The sequence below is a fragment of the Periophthalmus magnuspinnatus genome, chromosome 7, assembly GCF_009829125.3.
Source record: "Periophthalmus magnuspinnatus isolate fPerMag1 chromosome 7, fPerMag1.2.pri, whole genome shotgun sequence".
In the NCBI taxonomy this organism is placed as follows: Eukaryota; Metazoa; Chordata; class Actinopteri; order Gobiiformes; family Gobiidae; genus Periophthalmus; species Periophthalmus magnuspinnatus.
Genome location: NC_047132.1, coordinates 19,270,362 through 19,291,414, shown reverse-complemented (window position 1 = coordinate 19,291,414; position 21,053 = coordinate 19,270,362). Strand labels below are relative to the sequence as shown.

Sequence of the window (21,053 nt, the reverse complement as noted above, 5' to 3'; positions counted from 1 at the left end):
TATTCGAGTCTTTTTTGGTCATTGGTAGTAGGTGTAAATGAAAATTTTCACGCCTCAAATGCTGGACATAACAGCATCCCTCAAACATGCATGAATCAATCAAAATGCCACTATGAGTACACTTATGATGATAAACCATTAGTAACATGTAGTGATGGGACTTTCGGCTCTTTTATGGGATCTGAATCTTTTGGATCCAATCTTTTCAAAGAGTCGTTCAAAAGACAAGAGAGAACTCATTTTATCAACAAACTAATCACAGCAAGAAACAGCGAACGCTTAAATGTGTTTGAAATGGTTCAACCTCAGAGTGGGAGAGCGGTTACCCTTTAAAATTATGCTGAATCTAAATAAAACAATAATAATATTTGTAAAACTGTTATTATGATTCCAAATATGCTTTTTGTGCACAAAGCTCTCACTCGTGTCACTCGCTCTGCTTCTGTGATGATTCTTGTGTCAGTTCAGTGTTAATCAGTATAAAATGCAAACTAATTAGAAAAAAAGTGATTCAACTCTTCAAGCCAACTGTTCACGTTAAGGAACCATTCAAAAGAGCCGACTTGTTCACGAACGTCACATCATTAATAACATGTTTAAACTCTTAGTACCAAAATGCCTAACTTTAAATGTCTACAAGGCCCAATACAGAAAAGACAGTACAATAGTGCAGAAATGTATAACTCGTTTGAACATGTAAAGTGCGTTTGCTGAAGTTCACAATAACTTGTTCTGCATCTATATTCAGGGAACCAATTCTCCAGAAATCCACTTATGTTATTTTTGTGACATTTTGCATATATCACAAAAGCACTTACATTTAAGCTTTGCCAAGATTGCTTTTTTTCCATTACAACTGCTTTTCGGTGAAGCGTGTGATAAAGAACATGGAGTTTGAAGTTTGCAGCTTGAAGTGTTCTGTCTTTTTAAGCTCATTGTTAACTAAGGTAAGGTAAGGTCGCTGATCGAACCAATTGGATGTGGTCTGCTGATTTATTGATTCGAGGAGATGTGATTTGTGGGTGAAGGATCGGTTTCTCTTTGGCCTCTCATTGGCAGTTGGAAAATGGAGGAGATAGGATTGAAATCGCAAACTGAAAAACAATGTAAACACTTTAGTTCAGATGGGTTAGTGTATATCAATGAGGGACATTCACTTAGCCATTTAAACAATTAAAACATGGCAATTATGTTCAACTATGGGCAACAAAATGTATGGAATATAACCACGTAAAAGAATGTACATGGTTATTGGGCATTCATGGGCATTCAGGTCAAACCGCTAGTCACTACATAGTATATATTTATGTCCTATATGTTTTCTATCTGTCCAAAGAAATTACTATACAAGATTAAAAGAAAAACACAATAAGTCTACTAAAAACAGGCTTTGTGAAAATACAGTTTAAAACGTATTTCATTTTATGCTTTGCAAGTAAATAATGGTGCAATAATGTGGATTTTTATGAGCTTTTATGAGCACTCCTAAAAATATACAACTACAAGACCCAGTATATCTCTTATCCCCAACCCTTCTCTTCTTAGCCTGCGTTTTTCAGCTATAGCATTTAAGCAACAGGGTAGCAGTCACTGTTAGCCACATCTGTTTGTGCCGCCCCCAGAGCGCTACCTATCAGTCCCACAATGCATCTGTGTCCAGTCCCAGCATCACACTCCAACAGCCAAGACCACCATGCCTGCATCAGATCAATCCAAACCCTAAAATGTGAGAATTTCAGAGCAAAACTGTGTTCGAATTTGAAAAAACTTCAAAGCAGAGCAGTTAGCAATTCCAAGAAAACAGTTTGGCTCCGGTGACAGAAAAAAGGTTTTCTTGTGCGGAAACATGACAAGTTTCAAGGTTTCAAAGGTTGCAAAGCTTTTTCAATTTCAAGCAGTTTTCTCTACTGTTGAGTCACCCTTTTTGTGTTTCTTCACTAGAAGAATGAAGTTACTACTCAGTAATTGCTCTGAAGTGGTCAATTTTGCTTCCGTTGTCACCAGCCAAATAGCTAAATATTAAAGAGAGGGACTTTTAGAGGCTTTCTACCATTTTATAATGTTGTTTCCTCATCAAAAACATTCCTGAAGAGGTTTTACATGCCATCCATGTCCATGTTTGAGTTATTTAGCGATATCTCCAGGGCCTTTGTCTAATGCCTTATGGTTAGTAGTACGATCCTGCCCAAAGCTCGGGCCACAAACCTACATCACCCAGGCTAATACACAGCAATTTTTTATACATGCATGATACAAAACAATACACTACAACGCCATAAACCTGATGTGATGTGTAGTAGTTTCAGTTAGTTTCACTTTAGTAAAACAATAGATTGGTATTGATAGTGCTTTGAAGGGGGAGTGATTTAGCACTGGGAGCGGGAACTCAGAGCATCAAAAATGAATCTCAATTTTGCTGAACATGTTTATGTGTTTGTTTGTTTTCCACGAGGTGATCAGAATATGTTATGTGTTGGCAAAACAGAAGTATAATACCCCCTCTTTAAACCATTAGATGTTACATATAGAATATGCAAATATACAGAACAGCAATACAAAGCAGTCTGTATACAAAAAATATATAGTTTAGTGCAGTAATATAGAAGGTGCAGAGATATAGCAGGAGCCAGATTTAGAGGTAGAACATAACAAAGTAAAAGTAGAAAAGTGCTATACTTAAGACAAGATTTTAGGTTTCTCTACTTTATTTATGTGAACTTAAAGTGGATACTTTTTACTTTATCTTCACTACATTTGAGAGAAGGTGCTGTGTATGTAGAGACTGAAAAGTAAAAGTTTTTATTTTAATTTTTATTATGATTATTATTATAGATTGAGACTTGCTGAAGAGGCAGAGGGGTTTTATTTTTGTAGTCATAATTTGAGTAACAAAAATACAAATAAAACCAGCCAGAGAAATGATTGATTCAGTTGTTTCTAATGAATAAAATTCAGCACAAATCTGTATCAAAATCACTAAAGAAATCCCTTTTTTTTTTTTTTTTTTACTATTTAAGTACATTTTTAAACAGGCACTTTTTTCATGTGATACTTTTACTTGAGTATATTGTGCCATTATATCTGTACTTTTTCTTAAACTGAGTACTTCTTCCACCACTGTCCAGATTCCAGAAGTTAATAAACTTCTCTTTACTTTCCGAGTCACCCTAATTTGAGCAGGAGTCATGTTGGAAGGGCTTCAGAAGCTGTGCTGAAATCACAGCTTGTGCCATTGTCTATATGGAAATAGCTGAAGTCACTTGTGATAAATGCTGGATCAAACAATACCAGTAAAAGCATTGCAATTGTAAAAATGCCACTTATGTTCCATCTCCCACTCTCCTACAGAATATATGACACTGCCAGACCAATTTGAATCTCAAACTAAATCAAATGCAGTCCAACTTCCTGTCTCATCAAAAATTATGTGATATTTTTATATTAGTCTGTGAAGTAATTTAAACAAAAAACACATTTCATTGAGTAACCATAACCATGACATAAATAAAACATTCGCTGCAATAAATGTCGTAATACAACACTTACTTATTTCAGTTACAATGTGTGTTGTGCAGTGAGTCAAAGATATAAAGTTGATAGACTGAGCCACAAAATATTGTTAGTTTATCATTTATTCCACACTAAAGATGCACTATGTAACTTTTCTGGCAGAGAGTTTGCCATCTGTTTGTCACCATGGAGATGTTAGTGCTTTTCTTGGAGCTCAATTCGAGTACAGGTGTTTTTATTGGTAAAAGTGAGCTTCTCCATTGATTAGACCAGTAACTTCACTCAGTGGCGCCACCTGCGTGTATCTGTGGAAATAGATTTGTTTAATGCCATACTGTGACACCTCTGGTAAAGGTTCATTGTTTACCTGCATTACAAGTTTCAACTACTTTCTACAGCTTTCATCCAAATCGTCACGTGATGGTGTAGTGACATGTTTTGTAGGCTGGTTTTGCCAGATTGGTTAACCATTTAGCGCCCCCTACTGTCTGACACGCAATAAACTGTGACGTGGGAGCATACACCTTATCACACACATGCGTCCTACAATCATAGACAAGCCGTCAGACAGCGGGGCCGTAAGCTTACCCTAGCCGAATGTAGCCGAAAGACGTAAAACAGCAAAAACAAACGCTTCTGTCTGACAAAAATAATCGCTAACTTTATACTGTGAAACATTCCAGGCAGAGCAATAGCATCACCGTGGAGACAATCCACCATAACAGGTATATAGCGCACCTGTAAGTCTAGATAATCATCATGACAGACTTATCATTGCAGGCTAATGCCACAATTTCCTAAACCTGATACATGACTCCTTTAAATGTCACTTATACTTTCCTCCATCTTCCTTCCTCTTTACCTCTTCAAAGACATCTGATTTAAACTTCCATATGCTCGCACTCTGAACTCCCGACCGTTCCTCCTCGGCTTGGCTCCGGTCGGATACGCTCCTTAGCTTCCTCATTCCTCTAATTCTGGGCCTGTCATCCACAACCACACCACATTAAATCTAACTCCAACCCCTCCTGTGACCTTCCCATGACATTGATACTCACTCTCTCTCTCTCTTTCTCTTTCTTTCTCTTTCTCCCCCCTCCCCCCTTCTCCCTCTCTCCTCAATTCTGCACTTGTTTTTTAATCTCGCACGCCCTATCACATCCTGGTATTTTATCAGTGCAGGTGTCAGCCATTGATAGCTTTGACCTTCTTATTTAGCTGTGGAAATGCCCATACAGAGCAGGCACAATTTATTACATTGGCTTCTTTTTAGTCTTATTGGAGAATGCATTGCTAGTAGGAACCCCCTAGAAAATTTAAAGGAGCACGGCGTAACTTTTCTGGTGGATGGTCCATTACCTGCCTTGTCTCCATACTTCGCCTGTAAAGAATTACACTTAACTCTATGATTATGGCGAGATCTGTGGAGAGAACCTGCATGTTTTTCGCCATAAAAGCATATATAATTGAATGAAGAGGTATCTTTAATGCTGCACTGTGGAATATTTCAAGCAAAGCAAGAATTCTGAATTGTAAATCTGCTGGTATTCGTGAGTTTCAGCTTTGTCTTATATGATTTTTCCTTTTAAAACATATAATATTTTATTCTGAAAACCACAGAGCGACTGGGGACATACTTATTAAAAAGTATAAGGTGTGTTACGTTGTGTTGCTCTATTCTCCTGCCAGTCAGATTTAAAAAAAAAGCACCCTCTTGTTTTACTCTTTGACACATTCCTTGTTAGCTTCCCATCTACCTTCTGCCCTGTGGCTTTAGCTTTGCCCAGGTAGAATCGTGACCTCCTTCTCTTGTGGAAATTGCAATTGGAAGTTGAATTGGTGCGCTTCACTTGACGGACAGTGTTGTTAGCTGTATTCCAAGTATAACAGAGGCAATCACGGCAAGCAGTGCGTGTCCAATAAAATCTACAATCATGGAGGGTCAAAAGTATAATCAAATTGTTTTTAAATATAGCCAAATAATCCTGTGTTCCCTTCACTTGTGCTTGTTTGTACTACAAGCATGGTAGCATGGTAGCAAGCATGTAGCATGGTTTCAGTCACAGTGTAGTATACATTAGTACACCCTACTGGGCACTGAGGTTCCAAGCGTCTCATTAACTAGTGTTGTTGTCCTCTGTTATGGAGGTCATGCCACGCTCTCAGCATGTGCTTTTACAACTGGAGAGCCGTATGTGGACTGAGTACCACGGCCAGCTCAAACAGCGCTATAAACCCATATTATAGATCCATGGGAGTCGGAGATTTCTACTAAGTGCACATGTGCAGAAGGAAACGACAACAACAGCAGCACCAGTGATGAAAATAACTCACTTTTAGTTTTGCGTCTGTAATGATTAGATGTTAGTTAGTAATACAGGCAGTTATTTAATCAAACAGTGAGGTAGTTTCAGGGCTGGTTTATGTGAAATGGAGGATCTGGATGGAGCAGTGGAGTGACAGAGGCTTGACAGGATCCGCGAGTTTATGAAGCGACATTGTCAGTTGAATAACGGGACTATTACACGTGTGTGGAGGAAAATCTGGCAGTTCTGGACCTACTCTGCTTCAGAAATATACAGGACGTTTCTTCAGGAAAAATATGGATTTGATTTCCATCTGTGAGAGCTGAGTGTGAGCGTTCTGGTCTAACGCAGGGCTATGTGTAAAGTGACGTTTGTGACTCGTCTGGACTTATTATAGGCTACATGCTCCTGCCTGACCAGTTGTTTGTATCTCTTCATGAATGTATGTTATATATGTCAGTAAAAACAAATATACTAATTTACTAGTTTGTTTAAAAAGCGGTATTTGTTATCGACTAAATATCCGTAAAAGTCACTGTATGCTACGGTAGTGTGTCTGAAGGTGTATTTGTATCTATATTCAATTATATGCAATAATAATGCCACTAGACTCAAGTTGATGACATCATTGTACTATTTAATTTATCTTGATCTGTGAACTTTTAAAATATTGGTTGACGCAAATATACTCCTTCACCAATGTAATGTGTTGCAATAGTGTTCCTTAACCAGTTCAATAAGATACCCATCAACAAATAAAAAGTCCACATCAGATTCAACAGCAATACAATGTGTGAATATGATACTCATAAAACAGCAAATAAACATATGACTTTTGCCACAGCAGAAACAAGAGCACAGCAAAAATGCATCTTAGACAATAATGTTGCAAAACAGAATTGAGACCATAGACTGTATATATAAATGGACATAGCTAATCTGCTAGCCACCTTGTTCCAGCTAGAAAGTGAGCATGGCCACGCTTCCGCTGGCATCAACTCTGGCTCCAATTCACTTTCCATTGAAAAACTGTGGCCCCTCTCTTTGTAACTGCTGCTGTCAGGCTCGTCATTTTGCTCTTAAAATGTTTGTATTAACCCGCTCTACATGATCTATGGTATTTTTATTTCACTATTGTGTCCCTAAATCAAGATATGAACATTAATAACTGACGAATCATGCGCCTTCTTACCCTGAGGTCACTCCCACTAGCGTTAGCAAAAGGTTTGATAGACAGCGTTGCTAAGTGCCCACTCGATGCTAAACCAGCAGTGAAGGCGGGAAGGTCTCCAGAAACATCCACGCTCTGTATTGGCTCTTTGGTTGCTATGATACTTGTGGCCAGAATTCCATAATATGGAACTCGGCTCCAAATTCGCCCCCATAACTGCTCTAGCCTTGATGAGTTTTACTTGATTGGAGTCGACAGCTATGGGAGATGTGACATTTTCCACATCCAGAAAGTTACATACTGCATCTTTAACTGAAATTATTGTATTAAAAAGTATAACCAAATACTGGAATGTGATACCAGCTCTTAACAGCCATATCGGAGCGTTCACCCTGCTCTTCTCTTAACTATATTCCAAGTATTTCCTGACAGTAAGTGAGATGTACATACCTGGATCTGACTTGGAAAAGGTGTCCACGTCCAGCAGGCTTCTGTCAGGGGAAAAAAAGAAAAATGTAAATTAGATTCTGTGTGTGCGGCTGTGGTCGGGTTTCGTGTAAGACAATGTATTAATATATTCATTCATTTCCATTCCCCAAAATACTCTTTATCCCGAGGTTTTCTACTGAACACACTCTGAAAGTCCCAGCTAAGCCTCCAAGTTCTGGCACATTTAAATAAAGCTTTCTTACTGTAACGGTCCGGGAGACAGCCGCGAGGAGATGGGCTAAACTACACAATGGGTTTGGAGGTTAAAAGTTTAATTGTGTAGAAAATGTATGCAAAATTAATTTAGTTGATAAAGTGTCATTATACTGGTAACATTCACATCATAATTATATTGTAGTTACTTTTTATGCGTTTCTTAATTTTTATTCAGCCTTGTCTGGTCCGAACTCGCTTTTACTTTGAAATAGGCTTGCAAAGTTACCCCGACAATAATGACTGCTGTTTTCAAACACCGAACAATTCATATGAAAAACGAAGAATAAAAAACCTCCATTTTGGTTACGTCATAGACAAAATATGTATGTAAATATTTATGCAGAAACTGGCCCTTTTTGAATGCATTTTCTTCAGATCATTCTTTGGGTTGCCTGAGTAAATGGTGGACACATTTGATTGGCTTTTGGTTAAGTCAGAAGCAGTGTGTGTGAAAATGTGTGAGGCCAATTCCTGTCAGACACGACTCAATTTAAGGTGTGAACGTAAAAATGGGATCCAGATTTCAGAAATTCATCTGGAAATGCACATCCCTGGTCTTTCCTCTGCTCATTATTTTTAACTCCTGGATATAAAAACTAAACTTAAAGGAATTACAACATTCTATCTATATTTTGGGTCTAATTAAAACTGTATTATGTCACTTTTCTGGTGGGAGGTCTACCACTTGCAGGTTTTATTGTAGAATTTATTGCTTTGCCTGAAATGTTCCACACTATGACATTAAACGTATCTATCTCACATTTATTGGATATGGTATTTTACAACAAAAACGAATAATAAATGTGAAAAACATACATTCTTAAAGTATGTGGGGTCGTCTCATAACAGATTGGAGGTGAGACTATATATGTCTAGTATGTTCCATGTGTCTGTAAAAGTCTATGTGTATTTTAGAGGTTATAAAACTCACTTTATCTCACTGCAATAAAGGCAGTTTCCAGGTCGGAACCTTTTTGACGCTATACTGCACATAATAGAGACATCCCATAATATCACAAGAGGGCAGTGAACATCATATAGGCGTGTGTTTAATCATCAAATTGTAGTGTATTGATTTGGTAATATGTAATGACTCCTGAAGCAATCATCTCAGCTCTAGTCCTTGAAAAACATTGTAACCTTGCTTGCCTCAGTAGTTTTTCTAATGCAAAAACCGGTCAAGATATTTTAAAGCAGACCTATCATACAAAATCGCCTTTTTCAAGCTTTTAACCGCATTATAGTTGTTTCCCCTTCTCATTTACCCCCTCGAAGTTGTTTTTAGAGTGATTCGTGCATGTTTGACCAATCTTTAATCATTTATTTTCCAGACGCCATATTGCCAATCAACCCCATTTTCACCGCCATCGACATGCGCCCACTGCCTTGTACGTACTTCATTCTCCAATTTTACTTTCTTGATTGGTGATGCGATTTGGTGCAAATGGAAATGAGATCTGCAGGTATTGTTAAAAGGATCCGACTGCTACACTGCTCTTTGTTGTGATGACGTGGACTGTTTCTTTTATTAAGTCGTTTTAGATAAATACTGCGATTTAAAAGCTGCGAATTATGACATTATGATCCATGGGTGTCATAGATTATAATTATATAGCAGACACAAGCACAATAGGTCTTCTTGTGCTTGTGATTAGAATGCAAACCCTAACCAGGAAAGAGAGCTGCAAATAGCATGTGGCTAGTGACCTGAAAACTGTTTTTAAAAATAAAGCTCCACATATATTGAACCTTATCATTTGTTAGGAACTGGCGCTTCAAATCTGCAATATTATTCTCATGACTTAATGTCTCTTCAACTGGGAAGAGCCACAACCAGTGGAGTTGAATAACCATTGGCACCACTTTCTGAGCTTATTGCAAAAAAAACCCCAAAACATTTCACTTTGTTTATTTATACTAACAGAGAAGACATTGAACTTTTTCCTAGTTTTTGTTTCATGTGTATAGACCATGTATTTACAGATTTGACCGTAAACCAGGTTAACAAATTTGCAATCTGACAGTTTAACAGCACATTTCACCAATAGGAGTCTGGTCTGTCTCTGCAGGTCTGTGCACAGTCGCCCCCGACAACATCACTGTTATTGTCACTACTTCCTGTCCAGTTTTATCTCTATGAAGTATTTGCAGAATCACACTAAAATTAATAAATAATTAAAGATCAGACAGTGGAAAGAGAGCTGTGGGTGAATGTCACTGACAACATGTTAAAAACTACACAAATAAAATAAATACTTCTCTGGAGGATACTGTGGTTAGAAAGAGAGATGTTTGTGTCGCAATGCTAATTTTGAGGCATAATAAATCTTAAAACAAAGTCACAAACTGAACTGTTCTACATATACAAATAATTGGATAGTCTTTACATTTAATTAATTTGAATTATAATAGGTTGTTTGTTTATGTTTTCCAATTTTAATGAAAGTAACTGTTAGCTCTAAGACACAGTGAGCTAACTAGCATGCTACTGTGCACAAAGCCTATTTTGAAGTATATGCAATCCAGGACCATACACTGTATATATAAATGGACATAGCTAACCTAGCTGGCATGTTCCAAATAGGAAGTGATCACGGGCGCACTTCCAGCTCCATCGACTCTAGTTCGCTTTACATTGGAAAAAAAGTCGCCCTTCTCTCTGTAACTGCTACTGTCAGGCTCGTCATTTTGGTCCTAAAATGTTCATATTAACCAGCTCTACATGATCCTGGTATTTTTATTTTGCTATTGTGTCCGTAAATCAAGATATGAACATTAACAAGAGACAAATCGGGCACTGTCTTTCCCCAAGGTAGCTCCCCCTAGCAACAAGCAACAGGTTTGATTGACAGCGTTGCTAAGCACTCGCTCCCTGCCAAACTAATGATGCAGGTGAAAAACGAGTTACTTTCAACAGCCTTGCTCCGGATTGGCTCTTTGGTTGCTATGATACTCGTGGTCTGAATTCCAAATATGGAAATTGGCTCCAAATTCACCCCTCGATGGCTAATCTCGACAAGCTTCATTTGGCTTAAGCTGAACACTATGGGTGACGTCACATTCCCTTAGTCGACTTCTTTACACAGTCTATGTCCAGAACGTTGTCATGTCATGTGAACACAACCCATTCTGGCCAAGCTTTTAGAGATAAAAATATAGCACAATTTTAATCATATTATTTTCTGGGGGCTACTAAACACAGTAATTTGGATTTTTTATGTTTATTTACTTTGGTATTTGGTATTATATTGGTCTATCAGTGCACTTTTCTTGTAATTGAGAAATCTCCGCATATGAATTTGTTGAGCGTTGAATACTGAAAACCATTTCTTCCTTTTTCCTCAAATATATTGGAGTTTCTGTGGCCAGCGGTGGTTTTCGCCCACAGGTGTCGGCCATGTCTCAGGAGGCACTTTTGCAGGTGGAACATCCATCCATTATTCAGGAGTAGAAATGGACAAGCTCCTGCAGAGAGAGGTGCAGCTGGTCCTATCACTGCTCCCTCATCCAAGCATCCCCCTACCCCACGTTTACCATCACAGCGGTGTAACGGTCAAGTGAACGGCCAGACAAACTGGAGAGGGGCTGGGTTGGTCCTACAATCAGTACAATGCTGGAATAAAGGCTTCACTGTTTTTATTTATATGTCTGTAATTACTATGGTTTCATCCATTCCAGTTTGTTTTGTGTCAGTGAGCACACACTTTTCCTATATCCTATACAAATACATGTAATCTGTGCCCCAGTCTTATCTCCCAGACTTTAGATGACCGAAGAACTTGTTTGTTTGTCTAGTGCATGACTGATTCCACAGCTTTACTGGCCTGATACAAAAGGAGCAAGAGTGTAAATACAGAGGATTTAGTTTGGGTTTACCAGACTATTCTAAACTCACAGAGGTCTATAGCACAAATATATCAAATAAAAGCCTTGTGTACCAAAATATTGCCACCATTTTGTTTGTTTTTTTCAAAGATATTCTTGTTTTAAGTCAATAATAAGATAGACTTTTGTAGATGAATACTACAGTTAACCTCAATTTGGTGAAAAATCTCTCTCAACTTGGCTTCGCTTCACACTGTCCATATTAACTCGACGAAACCCAAACCCCATACAAAAGACACAAAACCTCCAGTGTAATATCATCAGTAGCATAATAATCTTGTCAATAGAATTCGGCGTGCAAGTGCAAAAGTTTAAAATTGAGTAGCTGGAGGCGGATTAGCCCGGAGCCAAGCCGTAGGCCGGGAGAGGTCAAAGTTCACACACGAAAGGCAGCACCTCTGTGTCTCTGTCTATTTTCTCTGTCTATTAAGATCTTAGAAGATATTTTTACATCAAACAACCCCCCAAGGCAGCTGTTTAAAAGGTAACAAATGTCATATAAACGTATTTCACAAGTTCTTCCCTTAAAGCTGCACTATGTCACTTTTTGTGGGGAGATGTTATAGCTTTGCCTGCAATATCCCACACTATGACATTAAACTTAACTACGGAACTGTAACTTGGCCTGGTCACATCACCTCCTTGTCTATTTAGAGATAGATACATTTAATACTATATTGTGGAGAATTCCAGGTAAAGCAATGACATCTCCATGGAGACAAGCAGCAAAGTTACATAGTGCACCTTTAATGGCACATCATTTTGATTTTGAGAGCCATAAAAACAGAGAAACAGTTCCTCTGCAAACATATTTTTTGTCTAAACATAAGTGAAACTCATTTAAACTATATCCTTCCCTCACAGTTTAGTGTTATTAATGTTTAAAACAAATCTGGCTTAAAACCCCATATTCATAGTCTCAGGGGATTTGCTCTGCTCCTCCAATCCTTCTATTAAATGTATTTAAAGAAACCGAAAATGCCACTGCAATTAAGCTGTTCATTTACCTGCCAGTCAACTCAAGCGAACAAATGCATTAATAGATGCCTCTGCTTTTTAACCAATGAACTCTACTCTTGGCAGCAAGTAAAAGACAGCCATGGCAAGCAGAGCCGTTCAAATAAACGCTTCTTAGGCTGCATTTCTGTTAAACCCGAGCCAACAAATTAACATATCACCTGTGCATATAATGGCGTAACTGTGGCAGAGTGGTTTGCGTTCTTCTCCCAGCGAGTTGGGAATTCTTTGAGCCGAATCAAGACGTTCTGTCTCCTCATACCCAGCTCTATTTTTTTGTGTGGGTGTGGACGCAGGCTCCCACTACCTACACTAAAGGACACACATCTTTTGTACAGGTGAGTGAACAGTTCTCTGAAGCGAGGGATGTCACTATATTCAATTTTAGCGTTAAGAAATTATTGTGAAAAGGAACAATGTACAATTATTTACAAAAATTGGCACTATAAACAACATTTCTTTCAGTCTCATGGTCTAACCTGTTTCTACTATGTGATCAGTTCATTCAGAATGATAAAAAAGTACTTTACATTTATTTTGTGTGCGTATATATAAATTGAAGTACTTTTAAAATGACAACAATTACACGTTGTGTCTTACTAGTATCTGAAAAATCACAATTAGACTATTGATTTACCACATTATCTTTACATTCCTATGTACAGGCTCAATGCACTATAGAAAACAACAAAACCATGAAATTATTGAGAAAATATAGTTACCATATGTCTTCTTTAAATCTGTGGTTTGCTGGATTATTCACCTATAATTAAGAGTCTCCTTCAACACCCGTCTCTTTCAATATATTCGTTTTTTGTTTTGTTTTGTTTTTTTACATTAATTTGCCAGTTTAACCACGATACAATCTGGAAAAAGAAATACTTGTGTTTGTGAATGTAGCTGTGGCGATATATTTCCCTGTCCCAATCACCGTTACGCACCAACAATTGCCAAACTCAGCCAAACTCACCTCTATCTCCTAAACGAAAATATTATTTAAAAACCTGCACGTTCGCTCCACTTTACAAGTCTGCTTCTCTACTGTATAACACTTCTTTATTCTGCGCTTCATGGCACTGATAAAGCACTTTCATTGAACGAGTGGATTTATATTGGACCATTGTTCCCATTCGCTATTACAACTGTAACTGTAAATGGACAGTACTCGGAGCTAACGCACTTTTACGCACTTACCGGCACGACACTGTAACTTCTATTTTAGTTGCAGGGACTCTGGTGTTGAGAGGATCAAATTCCCCTATTGAAGCCATCATCTCGACCCACGACGCGCGCAGAGCATCCACGGACACACACACTTCACGGCGAGAAAAGCCCAGAGAGGGGAAAAGGAGCGGTTAAACGTAGATGTGGTATACAGCCTATTTAGCGATCGGTGGTGCGCGCTCGCTGTAGATCCATCCGCGGTGTGCAGCTGGTGGGGTCCTCGGCTCTGGAGCGGCGGAGGAGGGAGCGGCAAAGATACGCGCGGACAGGGAGGAGAGAAAGTTGTGATTTAAAGTTCATTCATCCTCCTCCGTGCGTCCGCGATGTCCGCCCAGTGTGCCAGAGGAGGAGGAAGATGAGGAGGAGGAGAGCAGAGCCACTGGGAGATGCCTATGGTATACAAACAGGCGCGCGTAACCAGGGGTGGCTGTCTTATTCCAGGTAGAAGCTTTGATACGGGTGAAGCGTGGCACAGGTTCCAAACGGGAGAGTTTGGATCAGGAAATGCGCAATTACGCACACTTTTTTGGTGACGTGTTTGTATGTGTTTATTAAAGTAGGCCTACTGTCAAACTGGTTCACTCCTTTAGGTTTATACATTAACTTGAATATGTTTTATTTACAAGGATGAGGCAAAACTGAATTTTGAGGAGAAGAGACACGAGTTGGGCCCAGAGAGAACGAGAGGGGACGAGATTTTGATACTTGATATGTACAATTTTGACCTCACAATTTTTGGATTAGTATTGTAGAATTTTGCTGTGATCATAGCACTGCTCAAATCCCTCTAATCATTGATTTGGCATCAATTTAATTTATTTTATATCATCTTGTGAAAATCATGTCCATATACATCTTGTCCAGTCGCAGATGGCAATTTGGCTCACATGAGATAAAGACTAAATCAAAGAGGAGTAATGATTTGTAATGTCTTAGCGTCAATAAACAAGTTAATCCTTACATGTTGAACTATGAACTATAAATCAATTGTAACCATTTCACTTGGTAATGGTATGTGGAGGTCATTCTAGTGAACAACACAGTCTTCAGTCTTGTCTATCAGTCTTACTACTAATTTCATGATAACTGACAAATGAGGTTAATTCATTAATCAATCCTATTTCTGTCTCATAACCAAATAAGAAGAAGGTTCCTGATGACTCATCAGCTCAAGACGAGTATCACAAATTAGATTTTATTTATTACAGATGTAAATAAAACAAAATGGCGTCATATTCTGATTTACAGTTTCTGTTTTGGCTTTCTTTTCTTCAACAACCAAACTAAATCATATCTGGGTGTCTCAGTGGCACAGGGTGAAAAGAACAAAATAAGCGCATGCATTTTATATAGCATTTTTCAAAGGAATTTAAACATGTTTTATAACTGAGCTTGAATAGAGAACAAAGAATTACTGACGAAAAAAAAAAAAGTAGGAGTAAGGGACAGTTTCTTTCCCATGGCTTTCACTCTCTTAAAGGGCCCATATTACAATATTTTCTGATGTACGTTATAATGTTGTTTCCTCATCAAAAACATACCTGGAGTGGTGTTTTGTTTCATTCAACAAGTTTAACACAAATCCTGCATTTATTTATTCATTTGAGTTCTTCTCTCAAACAGAAAACACTCTGTTCCACCTTGTGATGTCATCTGGTAATACAGAAAGCGCTCCAAAGTGTCTACTAATCAAAAGATAAATGTAGCTGTTAACATAAAGAAACTACTACTACATGACATCACAAGGTGGAACAGAGCATTTTGATCCTTGGAGATGTAGACAGCCTAATAATCCAGGATTATTCAAACATTCAACAACTCCAGGTATGTTTTTGAGGAGGTAACAACAGTATAACATACCTTAAAGAGTCAATGTTGCATAATATGGGACCTTAAAATGTGTACTTAATGGTCTTTAACATGCTTTATAGTTGTAAATGTAACGTATATGTTAATTTTATAAACACTATACTAGCTCTTCTATACATAGTAACTGTCAACTGTTCATTTTTATCTAGTGCTTGTTCGATGACACTCTGGTTAGATGCTAAACTCCATTTTGTTGCACTGTACTTGTCAAAATACAGCAAATACATACAGAAAATATAGATTCATAACTCCATTCTTTTCACCCAACCCCCTCAGCTACATCAGAGCCGGACACATGAGCAGTAGATCTCTCTTCATAAATAATACAGAGCTGTTACAAAGTGTTTGAGCCTGACCTTTGCCACTCAGAACAAAACAGATTCAAGTGTAGGCCTGAGTACTTTATAGTCTCCTCACAACCAGCATCAGTCAAAAGCAGTTTAAGATGGGACACTTTAAGTTAGAATATATCTACTATTTCAAAATATTTCATTATGATGAGTAGTCTGTTACGCAGTTTTTGTCACAGAAAGTCACATACAGCAAATGGAGCAGATAAGGTAGGTGACGTGTCTTGCTCAGAGACACAGAAACAGCGTGATTCAAACTGGAGACAGTCGTTAAGTAGCTATTAGGGGTCAACTATTTAAATTTACTTCCAAATCAGAAACAAATGTGTGTAATTAAAGCAAAACGGGGCAGGTTGAGTGGTAGAGTATTCACCCTCGAACGAGAAAGTTGTCGGATTTGACTCCTGCGTGGACCTGTGCATACTGTCTGTGTGTCCTTGAGCAAGACACATAATCCACTTTGTCCATGTAAGGATGTGTTCTTGTGCTTTAACATCCAATCACCACCAACTGATGCTAACTTAAAGCGATTTGGACCTAATTGTTAGTTACTCCGGTTTGGCTTTCATGAAATTTGTAAAACGTGCTTATAAACTCATCGCGGTGAGTAATTAGGATGGTCAAAACACACAGGAACATGAGGAATACGCTGACTCTGGATGAACTAGCACAGGTTTAAGACAGTAGCAAACAGGTACAGAATCTCAAAGATGCATTTCAAATTTTGGCTTTCATCAATTATTCTTGAATTTGCACTTTTTATTTGTTTATAAAGAAAATCCATACAAATGTACATATTACATAACATATCCACAGAAGGCTCGGAACATATCTTTAATAAATGTGTGGCATTCTCACTAGACTAGAAGTAGGCCAGAGCATGTATAATTCATAACTGTGAAATTCAGCGCATATCCCTGAAATCGCCTTCAATAAAGATCACATATTAATGGATAAAAACGTTTGGAAGTATTTTATTTTTAAATATTTTATGTATAATCTACTGCTTTTGAATTTGAATAGTTTGGGAACGCACAACAACACCTTTTTATCTTGTTTTTGTCATCAGCGATTCTGCGATTTGAAAGGGGGAAAGGTCTCTGAGTTTTTGGAGAGGTTTTTTTGCATATTGTGTATTGACATGTAAAGTAGTGAAACTTATCCGAGGCTGCAGTTCACTGGAGCAGAGAATAACCTAATGATCAATTTGTGTTAGGAGGCTATTCCCAAGTGTTCTCATAAAAGGCCAATATATAGAATGTTATGAGAAAGGTACTGCATATACACCAATTGTTTGTGTGGTCATTAATAAAGAGTTTTATTCAGACATGGTAGTAGTTCTGCGTGGTTAAAAGGCTCATATTACGCTATTTTCTGATCTATGTTATAATGTAGTGAGGTGAAAGGCAGTCTGTTGTCTTATTGTCTTGTATAATGAATTTAAACTTTATAATCAAAGTAAAATAGAAATTCTGCCGAAACACGAGGTACACATATGATGGGAAATTCTCACAGTATGTTCTTATCTTTCGTGTTTGTGTCATCATATTTGTGTTTGCTGAGGTGTCACAGAGAATTAGGATCAACTAATGTGACCCACCAGCCAAAGGTCACCACTGTCATGTTTGAAGTCAAAGCGCTAGGCATGGCACTATATTTCACGTTTATCTTTTAAATAGTCCTGAAAGAAATGCTTTACTGTACAGTGCCAGTGCACGCAAGAGTTACTACTTCACATCATCTGCTTGTCTCAATGGAGATGTTAATGCATTGCTTTAAATATTTCATAATATGGCATTAAACATATTTCTCTTGTATTTTTTTCATTATGGGTGCTTTTATTATCTTGAAAAACATGCATTCCAGAAGTGAGCAGCATAACCTGTTCGTAGATATGACTTGTAACTTGGCCTGGTTGCACCACCTGCTTGTCTCTATGGGGACAGATGCGTGTACTGTGATACTGTGGAATATTTGAGGCGAAGTAATAACATCTTTGTGTAAATAACGGGGTGGCAATAGGCTGGGTTCACTTGAAATCACAACATTGTAGATTCTGTATAGTTTAAAACTGAGCGGCAGGACAGGTGAGTGAATTATGTGGTGGAATTTTATGGTTTAACTGTCAGATTGGAGATGTGGCTAATGGTTAATATCTCTATAATTATTGGGCCTACGCACATTAAACAAAAACTGGCGCAAAATGGCAAAACGGTCTCTTCTCTGTAGGCATTAATAAACCTGCAGAAAGCAGTGCTGTGATTGTTGTCAGTTGAAAGTTCTTAAAGTCGGAAGTGTATATCCCAAGTTTGTGGAGTCAATCCTGAACAACGCTAAACAGTAAATCCTTCATATAGTTACTTTGACTCTTGCCCACCATCTGAGTTTATGACATCATCAGCCTATGACGCAATCCACGTACGTTTTCTGTGAAGTGTAGTACGCTGATCGAAAGTTACTCCATCCAAACTCCTCCCTGTCTGCTGATATGCTGGTTGGGGCGCTTCATAACAACTAGGCTGGAAAATGCATGTTTTATGTATGTTCAGAATATGGACTATAATCATGTTATTATGTTTAGCCTTTTTCTGTAAATAGGTCATAGATCACTCACAGTCTGTCTCTCCAAACAGAAAGTACTTTGTTTTCTTTTAGAGGATTCTACACAGACAGCGTCAATAGTACATCCATCAGGTATACTCATTTGGCCTGTGAGAAAGTGCCAGAGCCATTCAGTGCTGTCTGTATTATTATATATCATGTTCACATGGCAGGGATTATTTGGAGAATGGATTTTCTTTCTTCTCTTTGCATCTCTCTGCACAGGACTGAACATTGGCTTTCCCTGTATTTGGACAGAACCTTATCATTTTAATCCCATATCAGTAATACTTCACAGGCTGCTACTTTCCATAGCATCAGCTCCTAAATGTCGATTTTGCATGATAGGCGCCATAGGTGGGTACTTTTGGTAGCTGCAGTGTTGATAGAAATATGTATATAGTTTATTGCTTTGGTGTATATAAATATGTATCCTCAAATTCAATGAAGCTTTTAGGTAAAATGGTGGTACGTGTACTATTATTTTACATAAAAACTGTGTATTTATAGACAACATAAATGAGGTCAATAGTCATTTGATCTAGTTGTTTGATAAGATACTCATCTCTTCAGCATTTTACCCTTTGCAGATTATTCATGAGGTTGCCCCAGGATAACATTCAAATTCACAATTCCATATACTGTATTATATATTTAACCAGGCAAAACGTTATGAACAAATTCTTATTTACAGTGTTGGGTGAATTCATCTACTCATACATGTTTTTGGAGTGCCTTTTGATGCCTATTTTACCACAGGCAGGTATTACCATATGTGCATTTAGCATATTGAAAATAGAAAGTGAAGGTTGCCAAAAGGGGTTTTACAATGTTGCATCAATCTTTTAGTCTAATTCAGGTGGGGTAATATGTTTTATATGATCAGCAGATTGCAGAAGATAAGTCATATATATTTTAGCTAAGGGAATTTTACCAACTGACTAATCCAATTGCCTATAAATCATTCATTGTGCTCAAGACTTACTATAAAACCTTACACACTACATAAAAGATGATGGCAGACCTGTGCTGTGATCACTTGAAATATGATGATTGCAAAGTTCAGAGCCGTTGGAGATTTATGGCCAAACAGCTGTATTTCATCGCTTCATTATTTTGCTAAATTTTCTGCCACCGTGAAAATGATGGAGATTGGGTGAAGCCAGATGGGTCCAGTACTGCGATTTGGGAGAAATGGGCTAAAGAGAGCGTAGCATCGTAATCTAGCGTGAATAGGAGACGGAGCTTAGGCTTCGTGTGGCAGTACAAGTGGCTCTCGGCTCCTGTCTGTGCTCTGATTGCCTGTAGCCGGGGTTGCCGATCCACTCAATTTTGCAGCTGATCAGGCAGAAATTGAAATTTGCACTGGCTAAAGAAAGAAGCCCAGAGAGTGGAGAGAAAGGACTTAGAGGAAGAAGATGGATGGAGCAAACAGCTGGTCTTAAAGAGCCCATATTGCTAGTTTCTGATCTATGTTAAAATGTTGTTTTCTCATAAAACATACCTGGAGTTGTGTTTTGTTTCACTCACATGTTGTAGGTGTATGTCCCATACACCTTCACTAGGATCTGTCATAATGACTGGCTAATCGGACCAAGAGACGCAAGACTCGGGGAAGATTTACAGTGTTTATTTACAGGTGGTGAAAATACAGTCAATAATGTGGGTTGATCAGGCGATGGGTCAGGGGCAAGGTGCAGGTCAGGATCCAAGGACAGGACGGGGTGTGCAGAAGAGACGGTGCGGGCGACGCTGAAGCGGGGAGCAGGATGCGAGCCGGAGTCCGGGAAACTGGGGTGAGGAGGCGGAGACAGGTTGACCAGAGCCAGGGAGAGGAGCAGAGTGCAGAGTGGGGTCCAGAAGCGTGGAATGCAGAGACGAGACAAGACTGTACCAGGACTGGGAAGCAGGAGCAGAGCCGGGAGTGCGGAAGCTGGGACAGTCCAGAGAGCAGGATCTGAAGAGTAACATACAGATTCCAATAAGCAAGGTAACGGGAGCAAAACACCAAAAAACTAGAGCAAGCTAGATAATCACGTTGACACACGGACGATCTGGCACCGAGAGTCTGGTCTGGACTCCTCTTATCCACGGCAGGTCACTGGTCCGGACGGGCTTGAGTTCAGAGACGTGGAAGGTCGGATGGATGCGCAGAGAGGGTGGAAGCTGGAGCTGAACTGCAGATGGGTTGACGATCTTGGTGATGGTGAAGGGACCTAGGAACCGAGGGGACAGTTTACGAGAGTCGGTCTTGAGGGGGATGGTCCAGGAAGCCAGCCACACCGATTGACCAGGCCAGTAATCGGGAGCGGGGACATGGTGCCGATCTGCAGCCGCCTTGGTACGCTCCCCGGCACGGAGGAGTGCGGCCCTGGTCCTGCCCCAGACTCGTCGGCAGCGCTGGAGGTGGTGCTG

At 38.9% G+C, this 21,053-nt stretch overlaps 1 protein-coding gene across 2 annotated transcripts in view; it reads right to left on the bottom strand.

The window, feature by feature from the left end:
* The window catches only part of LOC117373448 (copine-9-like), a 145,687-nt gene extending 131,819 nt beyond the window's left edge, over positions 1-13,868 (bottom strand). The window contains exons 1-2 of one of the 2 annotated variants that reach the window (XM_033969478.2): positions 13,789-13,868; positions 7,438-7,478 (exon numbers count right to left, since the gene is read on the bottom strand). In XM_033969478.2, the coding sequence (XP_033825369.1) occupies positions 7,438-7,478; positions 13,789-13,868 (121 nt within the window). The remainder of the gene's footprint in view (positions 1-7,437; positions 7,479-13,788) is intronic. The other variant, XM_055222806.1, reaches the window with a different exon arrangement.
* Positions 13,869-21,053: the final 7,185 nt, after the last annotated feature.